The 20072-nt window shown below is 48.8% G+C and overlaps 1 protein-coding gene across 2 annotated transcripts in view; it reads right to left on the bottom strand.

The window, feature by feature from the left end:
- The window catches only part of LOC140904643 (butyrophilin subfamily 1 member A1-like), a 46418-nt gene that overhangs the window by 7870 nt on the left and 18476 nt on the right, over positions 1-20072 (bottom strand). Inside the window, exons 4-9 of one of the 2 annotated variants that reach the window (XM_073327074.1) lie at positions 18598-18879; positions 11846-11962; positions 7654-7686; positions 5007-5027; positions 2818-2844; positions 2663-2689 (exon numbers count right to left, since the gene is read on the bottom strand). In XM_073327074.1, the coding sequence (XP_073183175.1) occupies positions 2663-2689; positions 2818-2844; positions 5007-5027; positions 7654-7686; positions 11846-11962; positions 18598-18879 (507 nt within the window). The remainder of the gene's footprint in view (positions 1-2662; positions 2690-2817; positions 2845-5006; positions 5028-7653; positions 7687-11845; positions 11963-18597; positions 18880-20072) is intronic. The other variant, XM_073327075.1, reaches the window with a different exon arrangement.

Raw genomic sequence — 20072 nt, 5'->3', positions numbered from 1 at the left:
AAATCAGGCTGAAAATGGAGACTCGGCTCCAGCCTCAACTCTTTGCCCGGAGTGATTTGTCCCGTGGACTCTGCCAGCGGCACAGATCCTCTGCAGATACACCTGGGCGTCTCCCAGAGCGGATAATGGTCCCAGAGACCATCCCAGAGCCCCAGGGGCTCAAGTGTCTCCATCTAACGACTGCGCCAGCCACCCCCCTCGCTCTCATTAACTGGCCCTGGGTCAGACACGCTGGGAACTTTCACACCCAGCCACTGAAGACACTTTGGGAAAAAATGGTGGGTGCTGAGCACCCACCGGTAGGCCTGCCCATCAGCTCCCCCCTCCCCCCAGCACCTCCGCCCACCAGCAGCCCTGATGATCAGAGCCTCCCCCGCCCTCCCGCCGTGATCAGCTGTTCAGTGGCCTGCAGGAGGCACTGGGGTGAGGGGGAGGAGCAAGGGCAGGGCGTGCTTGGGCGAGGGGGTGGACCAGGGTGGGAAGAGGTGGGGTGGGGGTGGAGCAGGGTGGAAAGAAGCAGGGTGGGGGTGGGACCTTGGAGGAAGGGGTGGAGTGGGGGTGGGGCCTGGGGCAGTGCGGGGGTCAAGCACCGCCTGGCACACTAGGAAGTTGGCACCTCTGGCCCCTGGGATCAGGATCTGGGATGGTACTCTCCCCAGGAGTGACAGAAACTCCCTAAAGGTAGAGGGGCCACCGGTGCCTGAACCGTGGCCCTGCCCACCCAGGCCACACCTTCCCCCCAAGGCCCCAACCCCACTCCACCCTTTCTCCCCAAGCTCCTGTCCCCGCACCACCCCTTCTCCCCACACCCCCGCCCTCACACTGCCCCTTCTCCTCACGCTGCCTCTTCCCCCCAAGACCCCACCCCCCTGGTTGCTTCTATCTTAACCCTAACCCTTATGACTGGTAAAAAGTGGGAGGCCAAACCCTTCCACTTTTAAAAGTGATGGGGCCATGGCCCCCTGTCACCCCTTCTTCTGGTGAGGAAACACAGGGCCTTGGGGCAGTGTCAATGAGTTTCATGCTGGGGGTATGAGTGGGGTTTTACACCCCAGATGCTGGAGCTCTGTGTATCGAGGGTATGAGGATGTCATAACAGTCATGTGAGCCCCACATTGTCCTGCCAACATGGCTCAGCCCTGACATCGGCTGGAGTCTCTCCCTGGGGAGGAACCATCCCTGCGGCCCATTCAGGTCTTGGCCTCCCTGCGGAGATGGCCGGTGAGGCTGCCGTTAATGTGAGTTACGATGGGAGGTCCTGTCTGCTGGGAACCAGACTCTCAGCCTGGGCTGGAATCAGTGATTGGGGATTCACTGTCCCCTTGAGTCAGCTGGCTCCCCTTCCCCTCGCAGTATGATAACAGCGATGCTCACACTTGGTGATACCCCCCAGTGCCCCAGCGGGCAGGGCGAGGGCCTGTCCAAGGAGCAATGGGTGCAATCTTCAGCAAGGGAGACTGAGGCTGGAGATGAGGAAACACTTTCTAACTCTCAGGGCAGTAAAGCTCTGGACCTGGCTCCAAGGGAGGTTGTGGGATCCCCGTCACTGGGGGTTTGTAAGAAAAGGCTGGATGGTCTAGGCCCTGCCCCAGCATGGTGGGGCTGAACTAGGCGACCTCTCGAGGTCCCTTCCTGCCCTGCATTGCTATGAGTCTAGGTTACAGCTGTTCTGGGGCTGGGCCCAGGGGGCTCTAAGCGTGGTGTGCGGCACATGGGGGAGTTAACACAGTGAGTGATCATGGTAGCTCAGTGTCCCTGCCAGGGACCTGGGTTGGCATGTGTCTGGCTGCCTGCACCCAGCTCAGACTGTGCTGTGTGGACAGGACCTAGGGTTGCCACCTATCCAGGTTTACCAGGATTGTCCCTTTGGTCAGGTCATCGCCCTGGGAAATCTGTGAGTCTGTCCCCGGGTGTGTTGGTGGCTGTAGCCGGGAAGCCGCGGGGTAGTGGTGCCTGCACAGAGGGAGCTCTGGGTCCAGAGTGCCTGGGAGCCGTGGGGATGGGGCAGCTTGGGAGCAGCGAGTGATATGGGGAGCTCGGGGCCGGTACGGCCCATTTACACCTCACAGGTACTGGATGTGGGGGTCATGCTGGGATGGGGGGGGAGTGGAGTAGATCTGGCACCATGTCCTGCTTGGCGAGGTTGGTTCCCGGCTCAGCCCCAGGAACAGGAGCCTATGGGGGCTAGTGCCCTCTCCCAGGGGTGGGATAGCAACACAGTGCCAGGGGATGGGGCGTCAGTGCCTGGAGTGAGGGGACAGGTGGTGGATGTGGAGCAGGCAGATGTCCTGGGTTTTTTTGCACCTCAGAGCTGACGACCCTAACAGGACCCCCAGCGGTGCTTGTGTAACTGCCCTTGGTGTCCCTCCCACCAGCTCTATGCGGTAGGATGCCCCGGAGTGCAGGTACCCCTGGGCAAGTTGTACTGCAATGTGTGTGCATGGGGGCAGCATTTCATCACTAATCACAAAGGGGCCACGTCCCTGCTCTGCAATAAACCTGGGGTGTTGCCTGCCCCTTTCCACCCACCCCCAATGATATTGCTGTTTCCAGCCTCTTGCTTTTGATATGAAAGTGCGGGTGCGCTGGGGAAATGAGGAGAGAGCTCTCAGGGGCAGGTGGGATGCTGATGTGAATAAAGTGTCGGTTTTATGTACAGTACCTGCATATAGCTGGGCTCTTCTCAACCCTGAAAAAAAATACACAGAGAGATGAGAACTCCCCTGAACACAGACATGCCGAATAGGACACAGTATATAACAAGGATTATATTAAGGGTGTGTGTGTAGGGGGGGAGGGGGAGGAAATGGAACTTACCAAGCCCCAATTCAGTGAAGAGTTTCCCTAGAAAACAATACATAAATAGACCTGAAACCATGCTTATAAAAAGGGATGGGAGTCAGAAACCTAAAAAAAGTTTAATTCTTTAGACAAAAGATGCACCTAGGCATTCACAACAGTTCCAGACACTTACACAGCCCTAAACAAGCAGTGCTGAAGGAATGTTAAGAGTGAAACTGCTGAGCTGCTAGCAAAAATATGCATCTAATTAAAATCAGCTACTGATCCAGAGGAAAAGAGGGTAGGAAATGTTGCACCTATATTTTTTAAAAAGTGCAAGAGAGATAAGGAGAATTACAGCCCAGTAAACTTAAGTTCAGATCCTGGTAAATTGGTTGAAATTATAATTAAAAATAGAATCCAAAAGCACGTAGATGAACACATAGCACCAACTCCATGGGTGCTCCAGGGCTGGAGCACCCATGGGAAAAAAATGGTGGGTGCTGAGCACCCATTGGCAGCCAACTCTCCTGCACCCCAGTGCCTCCCACCAGCTGATCAGTGCCTCCTCCTCCCTCCCAGCGCCTCCTGCCTGCTGCGGATCAGCTGTTCTGTGGCATGCAGGAGGCACTGAGGGGGGAGCTGGAGGAGCAAGGGCTGGGTGCACTCAGGGGAGGGGGTGGAACGGGGTGGAAAGAGGTGGGGCGGGGCCTTGGGGAAAGGGGTGGAGTGGAGAGTGGGGTCTGGGGCAGAACCAGGGGATTGAGCATCCCCCACGCACATTAGAAAGTCGGTGCCTCTGCTGGTCACTATCTCCAACAGGCTAGAGCAGAAATTGAGGGGAGGGGTTCAAAAAAGGGAGAAGGTGTTAATTATAATATGGAAAGATTTCAGTGTGGGGAGAGATGTTATTATTAGGACTGTTCAGAGAGGAGACAGCAGAGGACATGGCAGAGGTGCACATACTAATGAACAGCATGGAGATGGTAAATCGATTATCGGATGGTCCTAGTCACCCTCTCTCAACAGTTTTATAAGTTGCTGCCTTTCAATTTCATTGAAATACTTCTCCAAGAAATACACAGTGAATCTTCACCATCAGGTATCACTCAGACCAAGACCTGAGTAGCATTATACATATCCAGGGAGAGTGAGGACAGTCACCGTATGTTAGATAGAACTGCAAAATTATTGGGGATGTAAAACCTCCCATTTCAGGGCATAAGCTGACCCTGAACTGCCTAGAGCTAGGAAGAAACGTCCCCTCTGGGCAGGGTGTTCCATGATTGGGGTTTCTGGAACCTTTCTCTGAAGCAACTGGTGCTGTGGGAGACAGGATTCCACAGTAGCTTCTTCCCTGGTCTGATCTGCTATGGCAAATCTGGCAAAGATTCTGTTTACTGAATGTACAGGTCAAGAGTTACTACACAAAATCACATTACAGTACCTAGGTTTCAGAGTAACAGCCGTGTTAGTCTGTATCAGCAAAAAGAAAAGGAGTCCTTGTGGCACCTTAGAGACGAACCAATTTATTTGGGCATAAGCTTTCGTGGGCTGAAACCCATTTCATGCATCCGATGAAGTAGGTTTTATCCCATGAAAGTTTATGCCCAAATAAATTGGTTCGTCTCTAAGGTGCCACAAGTACTCCTCGTTCTTATTACAGTACCTAGGTAAAAAGAAAAGGAGGACTTGTGGCACCTTAGAGACTAACCAATTTATTTGAGCACAAGCTTTTGTCCCAAATGTCAACTCTAAGTTAATGCATTTGTGAAAATCTACCATGAAATGTTATAAAAATAAATCACAACTTAAATGTCTGAAAGTTTAGAAATTTACAATTATATGTCTAACCCCAGCCCCAACCTTTGTGCAGCCAATTTCTCCCTGGCCACCACCTTCCGGATGGGGAATGTCCCTGATGGGGAAGCTAGAAATATTATTATAACTTAAATTTCCTCATCACTAACTATATAGTGAATGACAAAATAATACATTCATCTGCTCCCTTCTGTCAATGACTAGGAAGCAAATCCCCAGGTTACCAGTGCCCCAGCCACTGAAATAGACATAGCTAGTAAGTGTAGACCGGAAGGGGTTATGGTGGAGCTCTACTTTGCATGCAGTATAAAGCAACTGTGTTCCATTTGATAAGAGACGTCAATAGCTGCTTAGGAAGTATAAGTTATATTCCCTCTTCGCTAACATAAACGAAGAAACATTACCTTTTTCTTCACGATGTTCTTCTACAAATAAATCATAAAGAAGGGGATTTGATTTAACATATTGCACATTTACAGGCATATTTTCTACTATTATCTACACATACACAGGCTTACAGATGTTCCCATTGACTGCATTACTGTCAGGCCCTTGTGTAATGTGATTATGCAGTCATTTGCTTAGCAACATTATTTCCATTTTTTAAAAATTGCCACACAGTTGTGCTCCATAACTGGTGCTTCTGATTTTTGGGTTTAACCAATAAACACTAATAAAAAAATCCCTAATAAAAAGAAATACTTCCAAAGAGAACCAGCTGTAACAAAACAGCAATTTCTGCCTGAGTCTGCAGAGAACCTGAAACCAGTGATCTGAGAGATCTGAACTGCCCCCTTCATCTCAGGTTGTAGATTCTAAAGCCTTAAAGTGACAGCATTCATCTCTATTTCATGGCTGATAATTTGATCAGAACCACTCAGTACTGTTTGATGTAGTGACAGAAATTGGGGTAGAGTGCACTGAGGCAGTTACTTGCCGTGAAGGCTGCTGGGTTTAGAATAATGAAATCAAGGCCTTTCCCTCCCAAATTTAATGTCACCTCTGCCTGTGGCCAAAGGGGGCAGATGTATCCCCTCCTCAGTCTGAAATGCCACCCAGAGTAGGTCTTCACTGCAGAGTTAGCCCACATGGTCAGCACCCGGGTCTGAGCCCCTGGGCTAACCTAACCTGGGTGAGAGCAGCCCCACTGCAAAGCCCTACCCCATTACTGTGTCCGCACTGGTGCTGCGAACCCCGTGTGAGTCCCTAGGACTGCTGGAAACATATCCCATAGCTCTCCATGCTGAGTGAGCTGAGCCACGCTGATTCTTTCCCAGTGAATTATGAGAGAACTTGTCTGAGCTTCTGGCACACCCGGGGGAATCATGGGATGGCACCTGAGGACTGTCAGCATTGAGTGATTTAGCCTGTGTCCTCACTGAAGAATGGGCAGGTTACCAGCCCAAGGGAAAGTGTTACCCAGGCTCTAACCCTTAGCCCCAGATGGGCCAGCTCCCCTGGACTGAAAGCCCCACTAAACTCAGAGGGTTGTGCGTGGATGGGAGTGGGGGAGTTGGAGGCATCACTTAAGTAAGAGCCTGGCTAACTGCAGTAAAGACACAAAATCATCTCTCACACCTGCCCAGCTGCCCAAACCTCCAGCTCCCCTGCCCCAAACACCTGGGATGCAGTGATATATTTATAATACAAAAATCTCTATTTTTCATGGAAAGCAGCAGTGAAAGAATGCAACCTGTGGGCACTGAGGGTCCCTTCCTTACATGGCCACTGACCTGTCAGAAGACAGGGGATCCACAGCAATCCCAAAGCACAAGCCATATAGGGGCCTCAGCAGCTCTTAAGCACTGCACAGCCACATCCCGTAGGCACCCATTCTACGAGATCACATAGAGGGGCTCAGGGGCAGACCAGAGTAGGAGGCCTGGTCAGTGGGGCTGTGAGCTGAGCAGATTGACTGGACCCAACCTCAAATCCAGAACCATGTTAGGCTGAGATTTGAATGAAAGCGACACAAGGAGCCAGAGAGTAAACTCTCAGTGCAGCCCCAACTCTGCCCGCTGAGCATGGCCACTAGCAAAGGCCACTGGACATGATCACATCACAGTGAGCAATGGCACAGTGTACTGGGCAATCAGGGCAACACGATGTTCTGTGCATTGAGCTCACCACCTCACAAGGCCCTGCCTTGTTTACACCAACTTTACCCAAGGTGCTTTTCAACTGATTCAGTTAATCTGGTAAAAGTTTGTGTGTAGACACAGCTCAAGGGAGTTTAATGGGGAATCCCCAATGAGATTTTGGAGTGCCCCCTGCTGAGAGAGGGAGCCAATCACACACTGGTCTCAACCCAGAGTCAAGTAATGACCCTGGCACAGCAGTGAAAGGGTTACATGGGACACTGGGCTCGTGGTTTATATTCTAAATGTTACTTCTGCACTAGTCCTGCTGCAGCACTCACAGCTACGTTGCAGCAGCCTTAGCTGAAATTACCCATTCAACTCTCAATCAGGAAATAAGCCAGCCACAGAGCAGACCCTGCAGGTCGTCACAGCAGTGATGGGGTTAATTCAGTGTGTCTCAGCCATTTCAGGTTGTTCATTCCTCAATGAAAGTCAAAAATTTTCGCAACCCCCTTTTATTTACTCTAAAAGTCAGAGTAAAACATATATCAATAACAAAGATAAGCCTGGATAACCCATCACAACCACTACAATTATTGTATGTGACCTTCCAAACTCTGAAGGTTTTAGCAGCCCCAAAGTTATTCTAGACATTTTATTTTCTTTGCTTTGCAACAGTTATAATATTTTCAACATCTCACAACCCACCCACTCCCAACTCGATAGCCTTTCGTGACCCCACTCCAGAGGGTCGTGACCCGCCAATTGATAAATGCTGGGTTAATTAGTACAGCAGAGATGCCTGAGGGAATCACGTTTCTGTGATGATCTCAAGATGTCAGTCATAACCTCCCTTTGGTGTAACTGCAAATGACCCATCTACAGAGAATCTTGGTACTTGCTCATCTCTTCATTGTTTGCAAATAGCTACATAAAATCTTTAACAAGCCGCATTGGCCCAGACACTGACCTTTCTGTCTCGCCAGGTCAGATCGCAGCATCTCTAGGGGGAGAAAAGGGCAAGAGGTGAGATTTCACCATCATGTTTATGGACACATCACTACTGTTAACTACAGCACAATCACATTAGGGTGAGAGGGGCAGACAGACAACAGACAGATCTGTCCAGGGGCCTTTGCACTCAGAGTCCCCTCTGCCTGGGACTGAGTCATGGTAGCAGATAATAGTGGAGACAGGGCGACGTATCCCTTCCAGTGGCCACTTAAAGGTCTGCCCCCAGAAGTCACTCCTGCTGCCTGGGCCTCAGTCACACTCCTCTCAGATCTGGCTGGTGTGAGAGGGGTTGAGAGAAGGTCTCTTTGTCTTAGGCCAGGTGTACACACAAGGCTTCACTGGTTTAACTTCAAAGTGTGTACAATAGCAGGATACCTCTCCCCAGCATGGAGGTGCTGCCATTCCTCAGTTTCCCCTGTCAGACAGAGGCTCCCCAGTGGGCCTGCAGTTTGCAGCTGCTGGAGGGATAATTTATAGTCAAGTAATTCTGGGTTTAGCTCTCTGGCCAAAGCTCTATCAGGGCCCTTCCCTTTCCTGGAACAACAAAAACTCCAATGAGCAAAACAGCTAAACAATCTGCTTCTCCCCCCTGCTACTGGGTCACAGCCCTTCCCTGGGCTCAATAATCCTTCCAGACCCTAGACAGCTCATCCCTCGCCCATCTCTCCAACTCTGCAGTCCCTTGTCCAGGGCTCAGTCAGTCCTCATCCCCTCACCGTTGGGGTTTATGTCCATCTCCTTCAGGTGGCATAGTGGGAGGTCCTGGGTTCCAGCCCAGGGACCCCCAGGTACGCAGGGACTGTTCACTGTGCTCAGTAACCTTGAATTGCTTTTCTCTGGGCCGCTTCCTATACAGCCTGTGGCTTTCTAGGCTTCTCTGAAGCCTCTCCCGGGTTGGCTGCTTCTCCGCTCTCCCCAGGGCCTCTTCTGGCTAAGCCCCTCTCTGGCTATGTTGCCAAGCCTCCTGCCAGGTTGCTGTGGATAGATCCAGACCAGGTCTTTTCCTGCACCTGGCCGCCAGCCTATATTCCATCCTGGTCATGTGACCTGCCAGGGATACTAGCTGGAGGCTCCTCCATGGAGCTGTGGGCATAGGCAATATAACTGGCACAGTTCACAGAGTCACCTGACACTTGTCCATTCTGAAATGAGGTCTTGTGGTCTGTCTGCTCGATGGAGAAGGTGAGCCTCCAGTTTTGGGAGGGCCTAAGTCCACCCCATCCCTGAAGTCATCTGATCCTGGTCAAGTGTCCCTCCTCACAGGGGTTTAGGTGCCTATGTCTGGAGATTAGACACCTAAATACCTTTGTGATCCAGGCCTTAGCGGCCAAGAGAGAGCAATCAAGGGAGCTGTTCCTTGGTACCAGGGTGGTGGTCTCTGAGCTGAGGTTTCTGCACAAAGAGCAATTGCCTGTGTGCAGCTTTGGCCATGTCCGTTCCTGGTAGAGAGGACCCTTGATCGGGGCATCAGTGTTGCCACCCTCCTGATTTTATCACAGGGAGGGTGGGGAGAAAAGATTGAAAACATGACAGCTAAAGGCTCCAAAACCAGAAGGCAAATAAAATGAATCCCAAATTATTATTTTTAAGTCAATCTCATGATTTCGGGGGCCTGACTCATGGTCTTTGAGTATTTGAGGTTGGCCATACTGAAGGCTGCACCTGGGGACTCCGCAGTCCCCTGCTTCAAAGAAACCACAGATCTGGGTGGAGATGAGCCCCAGCTCACCCCATGGCAGTGGCAGAGGTGTTATTGCAATGCAGGAGATTTGATCTTGGGTTCTCCCAAGCAGAATGCTCTGGGGTCTGGGCAGAAGGGAAACAAGATGTCTAAAGCAGTTAGAGACAGATCCACAAAGGTATTTCAGAACCTAACTGCCAGGGGCTAGTTCACGAGAGAATCTAGGAGTGGCGACACTGTGCTCCACAGAGCCTGTGTTAGTCACCCAGGCTCCCTATACCTATACAATGAATCGGGGGAGAATCGAGAGATGCCTTAGAATGGGATTCACAAAAGCCAGCATTCTAGGCAGGGAGCCACCTAAGTTGGCCAATGGGAGATGCTGACCAGAGGGGTGTTTGCTAAGCTCCACCCCCTTTCAGAGTTCAGCACCGAAGTCCAGGCTGCAGGGAGCTGCCTAACCCTGCTAGTGATTCTCAGCTGGAAAACGGGTTCCAAGTCAGGTGCTTATGAGAACAAGTTAAGTGCCTGCCTAACTCCATGCAAAATGGCCAGAGGAGGAGCTGTCACCTCCCTTCTGACTTCTAGCCCAGTGGTTAGGGCCCTCATTTGGGATGTGGGAGACCCAGGTTCAATTTCCCCTCTGCCTGCAGGGGACAAAGGATTTGACAGCGGGGGTCTCTCCCTCTCAGGAAAGTGCTGTAACCAACCACTGAGCCCTGGGATATTCTGATGTGGGGCTCCCTCAGACTCTCCTGAGGAAGCTGTGCTACTGCACAGAAATAATTAAAGAGTCTCTGGAGCTGGGGGCTGGCTCCCTGGGTCTCTCACATCCCAGGTGGCAACCCTCACCACCAGGCTATGGCGTCTCTCTCTCTCGGTCCCAATGATGAGGTGGTTATACATAGTGGACCAACCTCATCAGGAGAGATGGAGGTGGGAGCTCACAGCTCAGTGGTTAGGGCACTCTTCTGAGCGGTGGGAGACCCCTATCCAAAATCTGTCACTATCAGGGGTAAGGGAAAATTAAATCCGAGTCTCCCAAGTGAGCTCTCTAACCACTGGGCTGAAGGTTATAAGGGAGATGGCACGACCAGGTCCTCCTTTGGCCAGATTTTGTATGGGTCTTGATCTGGTAGGAGTGCTCTGAGAACACCTGTCAGATCAGGCTCTGTAGGTAAGACAGGCTACTGTATTTCAGGTTCCCCAAAAGAGGACTCTGCTGTGGGGAGAATGGGGTGGTGGGGGGGAACGGAGTTGGAGAGGGTATGGAGGGGGTGCTGGAGGAGCGTGGGTACTGGGAGGGGGTATTTGGGGTGTTGGAGGGTATGTGTGTACTGGGATCTCACACTCGAAGTGGGGGGCAGTGTTGCTCTCTGTCATGGTGGCACGGTAGCTGGCGCAGGCCTGGGACGCAGCACCAGCCCAACAGTCAGCGCCTCTGTGCAGGCCTCTCCCCGTCCCCAGGGCTGGGTGCTGGGGCCTGGATGGGTGGGATCCAGCTGTGGCTGCAGGGAAGGGACCAATCGGGGTGTGAGACGGCTCTTTCTGAGCTACAACGTGTGTACCGCAAAAATCTCAGAAATTGCCTCTTATTTGAAAAATCTGCCCGGATGGAGGGTGGAAGATCAAAAAAGAGGCAAATGTCCAGAAAAACCCAGAAATAACCCTAGATAGGCATCTGGGTGCCTAGACTAAAGCAGCCGTGCACATGCCCAGAGGCAGAAACACAGGTGCCCAGGGAACTTTTTACTGCAAAAGATGTAGGCATTGAGTGAGTTTAAGCACCTACAAGGTTAACTGGCAGACGAGAAAGGGTTTTGTGGATTGCAGCAGTGCCTAAAACGGAGACTTGGGTGCCTAAATCAGGAGTTTAGGTACCTATGTCCCTTTGTGTATCTGGGCTTTAGTGACTAGGCGGGAGCAATCAAGGAAGCTGCTCCTTGGTAGAAGGGCAGAGATTTCTGAGATTTCTGTGCAAAGGGCAATTGCCTGCTGGCAGTTTTGGCCACATCTGTTCCAGACAAAGAGGACCTGTGTACATTCTGATAATAAATTATACTAGGAGATACCCTCCCTACTTGTCACTGAATTCTCTACCAATAGGGAAATGACCTGCTGCAAGGCCCCCAAATCTGCTGCCATTCAGTGGAAGTTCCATGTGCCGTTCATTTAACGTCACATTTTTGTTTCCAACTGAGACAATATGGATCCCCGCTGACTAGTGAACAACAATGCCAGGACTGGATTGTTTAGTGAGAGCTATAGGGGTGAATGCACTTGATATTTTCTTCAGGTTGAATGATTTGTTCTCCCTCAGCCTCGTTCCATCTCTCAGTGTCCAAATCTCTCTTCAGAACATTGACGTCCAGTCCCTGTGTCAACCCCTCTCTTTAAAAGGAAGAAAAAAACCCAAAACAGAAAATCTCCCTCATTCTCTCCACATTCTGTCCGTTTCTAACTTTACCTTTCATTCTGTGTTGCCTCCAGAAGCAGTAACTGGCCAGGGCAATCAGAAGAGCCAGGAGAGCTAGGATCACACCCAGAGCCACCATCCAGGGATTGGCCCTTGGGAAAAACAGCTCTGCAAAAGAAAGCGGCATTGTGACAATGTGGAAACTGTCTGTAATGTTTTTATGATTTTCTACCTATCACCTTGGTATTGCTACCCAGTGGGTGCAGAAGGGTTAAAATGCTGCCCCTGGAGCAAAGCAGGAGTCATGAGATGTTTGTCTGGGGTGATCTGAATGGGTCGCTCAGGACTGGCTGGGACCAGCCCATATCAATGGAAGCCCTGAGAGAGACAGGAGACGCCTGAAGGACTGGGTGAACATGTGAGCTCAGCACGGCTCTGCAGCAGGCCAATGATGGGCAGAGGTGACAGGAGGCAGTGGTAAGAACTGGGCTCACAGAAACACAGGGCTCTCACCTGGGACTAAGACAAAGGATCAGAGACAAAGAAAGGACACCAAGATGGTTCCTACAGCTGCCTGTCTCATAGGATGTCAGCAACCAGGTCATGGGTGGTCTGGCCTAATGGTTGGAGCAAGAGTTCCGCATACCAGTTAGAGCTAGATCCAGATGGGGTGGGCTTGGGATCAAAGCCAAGAGTCAGAGCTGGGAGTGAGAAGCCTAAGCCCCAAGGTTAATCAGCATCACAGTCAGAAGGTACAGTGGAGGGGGTCAGAGCCAGGAAGTAGCTGGGGACTGGAACAGAAGTGGTTACAGACAGGTACAAAATGCACTGTGTAGATACTGGATTGCTGACTGCTGCTACAAAGCTTAAGCATCAGTCTGCTGACTCCTGCAACCCATCAGGAAGCACAGTCAAACACACAGCTTGTATGAGGGCCATCTGTGCTCATTAGATTGCCAAGAGACTGACTGTGCTGGAGACGGCCCCTGACAAGGGAGCCCTGGGGCTGGTATGGGCTGTGTTTTAACCTTGGCCTCTCTATGCTAACCTAAGGGCTTCCTGATTCTGTATTCCAGTTGACTATTAAAAGGCAAAGGCTGCCTGGTATCACTGCAGATTCTTACTCGCTGAAGTCTGTTGGCCCCTGAAGGGAGTAAAAGTCTCGGAAAGAGCGTCTACCTCACAGGGGCTTGCTGGGCAGACCTCACTGTGAGAAGCAGGAGTGCTGGAGCCTGGAGGCTCAGTGGAGCCTGTGTTGCCTATTCTTGTGGCAAAATCTGACCCCTTGGGGGTCTGGCACTCTCAAGGGCCCCTCCCTGCTTAAAGGCTGGGGCACAGAACAAATTGTGTAAATCCATGACAGTCGCTGGCGGCTGGTGGGATACGGAATGCACCTGCAGTATTTTGCAATGAGTTACTTAGTACAGATCCTGTAAATCTGTGACAGTCATTAGTCTGCAAACCCTGACTAAATGCGGTCATATTATGAGCAAAGAGTGTGTCTGACTGGAATAGTCATCGGGGGCTACCTATGGATTTCATGGTGAGCTATGGCCCTCCATGCTTTGCTTCTAAACCAGTGGAAGTCCAAGCCTTAACCTGCTTGTGGAATATGGCGAAGGTCCCAGCTGCATTGCAGATCTGACCTGTGTCGCAGTGCAGCCAGAGACACCCTGACATGGCCGTAGTTGCAGTGTCATTGGGCCTTACATGGGCAGAAAATACATGGTCACGTTTTTGAAAGGGTAACATAGGAACTAGTGAAACCAGCATGGTCTCTGAATCCTTGGGCTTGGTCTGAGCGGGAGAGAGGCAGACCCCCCTTCCTACAACAGACCAGTGAAATACTTACAGGGAACAAACAGGGAGCCCAGCTTGTTAAATATTAATCCCTCTGTGATGCTGGCAGATGAGATGCCTGCTCATGCCAAGTCCCCAGGACTCACTGAACACTTATACATGCGCAGCTGAAAACCAGTCTTGCTTATCTATGTGTTAGCATCATCAAAATAAATAATAGAGGTTCAGTTGATAGGGATGTGTTTAGTGTTTTCCAAAATGCTTGTAGGATGCTGCATGCATTGTTCTCACTCAACTATACCCCATGGTATGAAGTGATAGCAAGCATTGGCATTGTAAACCTCTGTGACTATGTAACTCATCAAAAAAAGAAAAAGTCCTCCTGTTCATTATCTGCAAATGAGCCATTGTGTGAGATCAGGGATCAAAGACTTTGTTAAGTGCATTCCTTCCCCACCCCATGAAAAAGGGACCTGCATGGGAAGTGTTGTTGTGAGCTTGGCTCCTGTGAGAAGAAGTTATAAGTATGAACACAAGGAAAAATTCTTCATCTCTGGACAGTTTGGATTCTAAGAGGGCAGAATAACTGAACAAGGAGGTGGTGATCCCCTGAGTTATTCTGGGTAGCCCTGAAAGAGTTTTTGGAAATTGACAGATTACTACATCTCTGCTACCTTTTGAAATTATAGACTGTGATTCACCTGTACTTGTATTTTTACCTGCTTTAACTTCTCAATAACTCTCGTTCCTTTTTCTGAGCTGATAAACCTTTAGTAGGTTTACTATAGAACTGGCTGCCAGCGCAGTCTTTAGAGTGAGATCTGGGATTCAAATTGATCTGGGTGAGAGACTGGTCTCTTGGGACTGGGTGTAACTTGAATATTTTGTGGTTTTTGGCGTGAGTGACCATTTATCTCAGAGTCCAGTTGCCTCGGTGGCTAGACTGTCAGACGGATTTGGGAGTTTAACCCTCTTTTGAAAATCCCAGCCTTTGTTAACTGTAAATTAGGTAGGAACGTAACATTAAGGTGAAAATGCCTTTGCACCCAGGAATGTCACAGTTAATGTTTTCCGGTCTAACAGTGTGCTCTGACACCACGAGCCTGTAACTCTGTGAATACAAATATTGTCACCTGCAAAGCCTAGGCACAAACGTGAAGCACAGGCCTGCTCTACACTAGAAAGTCAGGTCGACCCAGCTATGTCTTTCTGGGCTGTGACAAATCCATGCCCCTGACCAATGTAGTTCAGCCAAGCAAACCCTCGGTGCTGGCAGCGCTAAATCGATGGTGGAATTCTTCTCTCAGCCCAGCTACTGCCTCTTCAGGAGGTGTGTTCACTGCAACAACAGGAGAACCCTTCTCCCCATTGCTGTAATGAGCGTCTACACTGACGTGCAACAGCAGGGCAGCTGCACCTGTGCTGCTGCAACGTTTCAGGTGTAGACAAGCCCTGAGTTTTGGCTGAACATTTGGCCTTTGTCATCTTTTCTGCTACCCTATTCTCAGTGCTCATCTATGTTAAACGAGACCTCATTTGGATTCCTGTTCCCCTTATCTCAGTCCCTGAAGTATCACTAAATTTAACAGTAAATAAATATCTGCTCTGTAGCCTCAGTGCCATGAGACCTTGATAAATCTCAGCAGCCAAGCACTGCTGGACTGGGTCAGTGAATCATAGAATATTAGGGTTGGAAGAGACCTCAGGAGGTCATCTAGTCCAACCCCCTGCTCAAAGCAGGACCAACACCAACTAAATCATCCTAGCCAGGGCTTTGTCAAGCCAGGCCTTAAAAACCTCTAAGGATGGAGATTCCACCACCTCCTTAGGTAACCCATTCCAGTGCTTCACCACCCTCCTAGTGAAACAGTGTTTCCTAATATACAACCTAGACCTCCCCCACTGCAACTTGAGACCATTGCTCCTTGTTCTGTTATTTCCCACCACTGAGAACAGCCTAGCTCCATCCTCTTTGGAACCCTCCTTCAGGTAATTAAAGGCTGCTATCAAATCCCCCCTCACTTTTCTCTTCTGCAGACTAAATAACCCCAGTTCCCTCAGCCTCTCCTCATAAGTCATGTGCCCCAGCCCCCTAATCATTTTCGTTGCCCTCTGCTGGACTCTCTCCAATTTGTCCACATCCCTTCTGTAGTGGGGGAACCAAAACTGGACACAGTACTCCAGGTATGGCCTCACCAGTGCCGAATAGAGGGGAATAATCACTTCCCTCGATCTGATGGCAATGCTCCTACTAATACAGCCCAATATGCCTTTGGCCTTCTTGGCAACAAGGGCACACTGCTGACTTGTATCCAGCTTCTTGTCCACTGTAATCCCCAGTCCTTTTCTGCAGAACCACTGCTTAGCCAGTCGGTCCCCAGCCTGTAGCGGTGCATGGGATTCTTTCTTCCTAAGTGCAGGATCTGCACTTGTCCTTCTTGAACCTCATCAGATTTCTTTTGGCCCAATCCTCCAATTTGTCTAGGTCACTCTGGACCCTATCCCTACCCTCCAGTGTATCTTCCTTTCCCCCCAGCTTAGTGTCATCTGGGAACTTTGCTAAAGTCAAGGTATATCACATCCACCGCTTTCCCCATAACCACAGAGCCAGTTATCTCATCATAGAAGGCAATCAGGTTGGTCAGGCATGACTTGCCCTTGGTGAATCCGTGTTGACTTTTCCTGATCACCTTCCTCTCCTCCAAGTGCTTCAAAATGGATTCCTTGAGGACCTGCTCCATGATTTTGTATCAGAGACCTCCATGAAATGGGAATCTCTGCAGCAGACTGCACTGTGAGTCCCAAACTGTAGGCCCTATTTAATTAATCTCCAGGGAAACTTGCTTCCCAAGCTTTGCTTTTATCTCTCCTCCTCCTCCCACCTTCCCTGCACTCTTATACATTCATTGGTTTAGAACCATTTTCCCGTTGTCAATTCAAAATTTAACTAAACTCCCAAGAAAATGTATATGTACAATATCTTGTTGCAAGATTTTAATTGCAACAAAATTTGAGTGAGGAAAGTCCAAGTAACAACCCCCTAGGGTCCTTATTTCTGTGTGGGGAGCCTGGGCACCAGGACGGGGTTCTTTATTATGTGATTATGAAACAATGGGCAACACCAGAGCCTTTTCAGCAAATACCAGAATGCAGCAATCTGAGATTCTCAGATGAATAGTGCCGTAAACATGCAAAGTGTTGTTGTTATTTTATTACACTAATGGCTAACTATTAATTTAATTAACAAAAACAAAAAATTTCCTTAGTGACCATTAAGGTGGTACCAAGGCACAACCCACCCACCACAACCCGAACAGCCTAGAAATCAGAAGTGAAGGAAAAAACATTCCTTCATTCCTAGCAGCCTTCACATTCTTGACATGGCTGTCAATAATACACTCCGATTCCAGCACTCCATAAGGCTGCCACTTCCACCTCCCACTGAGATCAAACAGCTTTTTTAAACGATGTTTTTTCATTGTGTGAATTAAATCAACTAGTATTTTTAAAAAAGAAACTCTGTTATATGCAACTGTAAACTTCTTGCAGCAGGAGCAGAAAGGTTTGAACCCAGACCCTATAGAGCTTCAGCGCTAACTTCTACTACTTGAGCTATGGCTAGCTTCCTACTAAGCTAGTTACCAGAGACAGGCCTGACACACACTTTCCCTTGAGTTACACAGCTATTCACTAGACTGCAGTAGAAAACTGGAGTTCAGGAATGCTGGAGTCTGTTTCTGGATCTGGGAGGGCACTGTGGTGAGCTGGTCATCAACAAAATAACCAAACCACATACGTAGGGTCAGATCTTCTGCAAAGCAGAAGGAATCAAACCATTGTTTTGCTCACAGCTCCAAGCCCCTTTCAGCCAGCACTCAGCCCAGAACTCTCTTGCTATGCTTTTCTCAGGCCCACACTCCCAGTGCTTGTTATGCTCCTTCCCTGTGTCCGCCTCTGTGCTGTGTACTCACTGCTTCTCTCTCACACACACCCCTCTACCAAAATAATACCCAGCCAAACCCCTCCACCCACATCTGCGTGACACAGGCCTTTGTTTTGGGTAGTAGCATATGCCTATATTTGGGGTGGAGGCTGTTAGTTTTTTCAGCGTTCTGGTTCCACAAAAGGGCTTAATGGCTTCTTACCCCTGTCTTAAATGAAGGGCAGTGGTTATGGCCAACTAGGGAGGCTGCTCATCCGGTATTAAACCGACTGGTCCTCCGTTTGAGACCTTTGTCCCCTGTCCTGCACTGGGACACAACCAGATGTGGTTTTGTCTGGTATTAGATGGGGCATGCTGCTCTACCATTTCTGGCTTTCAAAAATGGCACCTCCCACCCTGGTGCAGCATGACCTCACACACACAGTGTGTACAAGGTCACACTGGTGGGGGCAGGGTGGTGCAAGTTTAAAGATAGCGGCCCACCATTCAGCTTGACCTCACATGCACCACCTCACCAGCGGGATCAGGATCACACCAATGGGGGCGGCGTCACACCATTCGCAGAAGTACCGGAATGTCTGGTATTCCGGGAACATGTGAGTGCCAATCTTATGTCCAACCCATAACAATAGGGCTGGGTTTGGTTGTGGTATTTTTTTTTAACCATTTTTACTACATTTCTTAAAAATAAAGGTTTAACAGTGCTGTCACAATAAAACTCTGCCACAACTTCAAACATGCTGCCACTCCACCAAAATATGACACTCAGGCCTGATCCTTCACTCCTTACTCAGGTAGAGATTTCATTTAAGCCAGTGGGAGTTTGTCCTGACTCCTGCCTGCATCCTGACGGGGCCCTTGGCGCTGCTGTTAGATTAGTGTAGTCTTCTGGATGTAATGCAAGAAAGAAACCAAGGTAAGAGTGTAAGAGAGGGTGTCTTGTGTTACCCAGAGAAAAGCTATAAACAGGGGGTCAGTAATAATCGCACAATACTATATACTCCCCACTAACATCTGTAATGTCTTGTCAGACCCCAGTGCAGTGTGGATGGGCACTGACCTGCTATGAAAACTGTTGATATTTTCTCTTGGTTGACGAGCGGGTTCCTGACAGAACAGGACAAATTCTGGTTGGAATCTTCTGTTATAACAATAGAAATCTGAGTTTGAAATAGGCCATTGGTCTCCTTGGATATTTTTTCAGAGGCAGGTGATAGCAGCTTCCCATGGTGATCTTTCCACTGAACCTCAGGTTCTGGGTGCCACCCTGCTGATTGACACACAACCAGGATTCCTCCATCCTGGTGACCATCAACAGAGATGTGGGGGTCCGAGCCCATAGCTAGAGGAGAATGGAATGAACCTGTGTTAATTCTACACTTTCAGCAAAGCAGACAGAAGCATACCCTTCACGAGAAGTAGCAAATTAACTCTTTTCTCTGTCCCCAGCACCCACTGTCAGAGTGAGCTATGTGGAAAACTCACTGCAGGTGTGTGTCACTGAGTGCTGGGGGGGCTGTTCCCTTCACTATGGCCTGCAATACTTTACTCAGCTAGATATCAGAATCTCACTAGTGCACGCACCCTTGCTATTTAATTCATTAGTTTGTTCCAGCTTTTCCTCTTTTGATACATCACTCTCTGACAATGCCTCATCTTTATTAGCTGAGATGAGCAGATATCTCCTCTGTGCTGACGACTAGCGCAAAGAAAACATTTAGCTTCTCTGTAACATCCTTATCCTCTTTGATTGCTCCCTTTCTTCTGTATTGGTACACCTTACCCACCAACTCTCTGGCAGACTACCAACCCCTGATAAACATTGAAACAATTTCTTGATATTTGTTTTTGGCTTTGGCTTTTTATTCTTCCTCTCCTAATTTATATCTTATGCCTTACATTGCAGTTTCCTTCTATTGGTTTCATCTGGACTGGGTTTCTTCTTTTATGGGGAGATTAATATTATAGAGACTAAGACTGAGAGTAAATTCATTCTGACTATTTTCATATATTTCTTCAGGTGACAGGTCACTTTATTGCTTTATCTAAAAATGATTATTTCACAATTCAATTTGTCATTTATATTGAGCTTCGAGTTATCTGTAGATAAAGATACTGAGATACTCTGACAGCATCCTGAGATACTATGAGAATGTTCTTCCTGAACTTAGTTCCTGAACAGAGCTGGGCAGGAAGCAGTTTTCCTGCCCTGTGAAAACTTTCAAGATATATACAAAAAATTTCTCCTAGAAAACTGAGACAAAAAATCAAAGTCTCCAAAAACTTTCATGAATCAAAAATCCCCAAAGCATTTTGAGTCAAGTTAGTTGAAACATTTCATTTCAATTTTGACAACTTTTACTTATTTACTACAATTAGCTTACATTTTAAAACAAACAGTTGATTTTAAACTGGAAAATGGATTTTCTCATGTTATAAATATCAAAACAAAAACGTTTTGACAATTTTGAAACTTTTTTTCAAAATTTTTGAGTAAAAAACTCAGTTGAAACCAACCCTTTCCCACGGAAAGTT

The sequence above is a fragment of the Lepidochelys kempii genome, unplaced genomic scaffold, assembly GCF_965140265.1.
Source record: "Lepidochelys kempii isolate rLepKem1 unplaced genomic scaffold, rLepKem1.hap2 scaffold_54, whole genome shotgun sequence".
NCBI classification, from domain to species: Eukaryota; Metazoa; Chordata; order Testudines; family Cheloniidae; genus Lepidochelys; species Lepidochelys kempii.
Note: the sequence above shows the minus strand (reverse complement) of the source record. Positions and strands in the feature narration are given on the sequence as shown.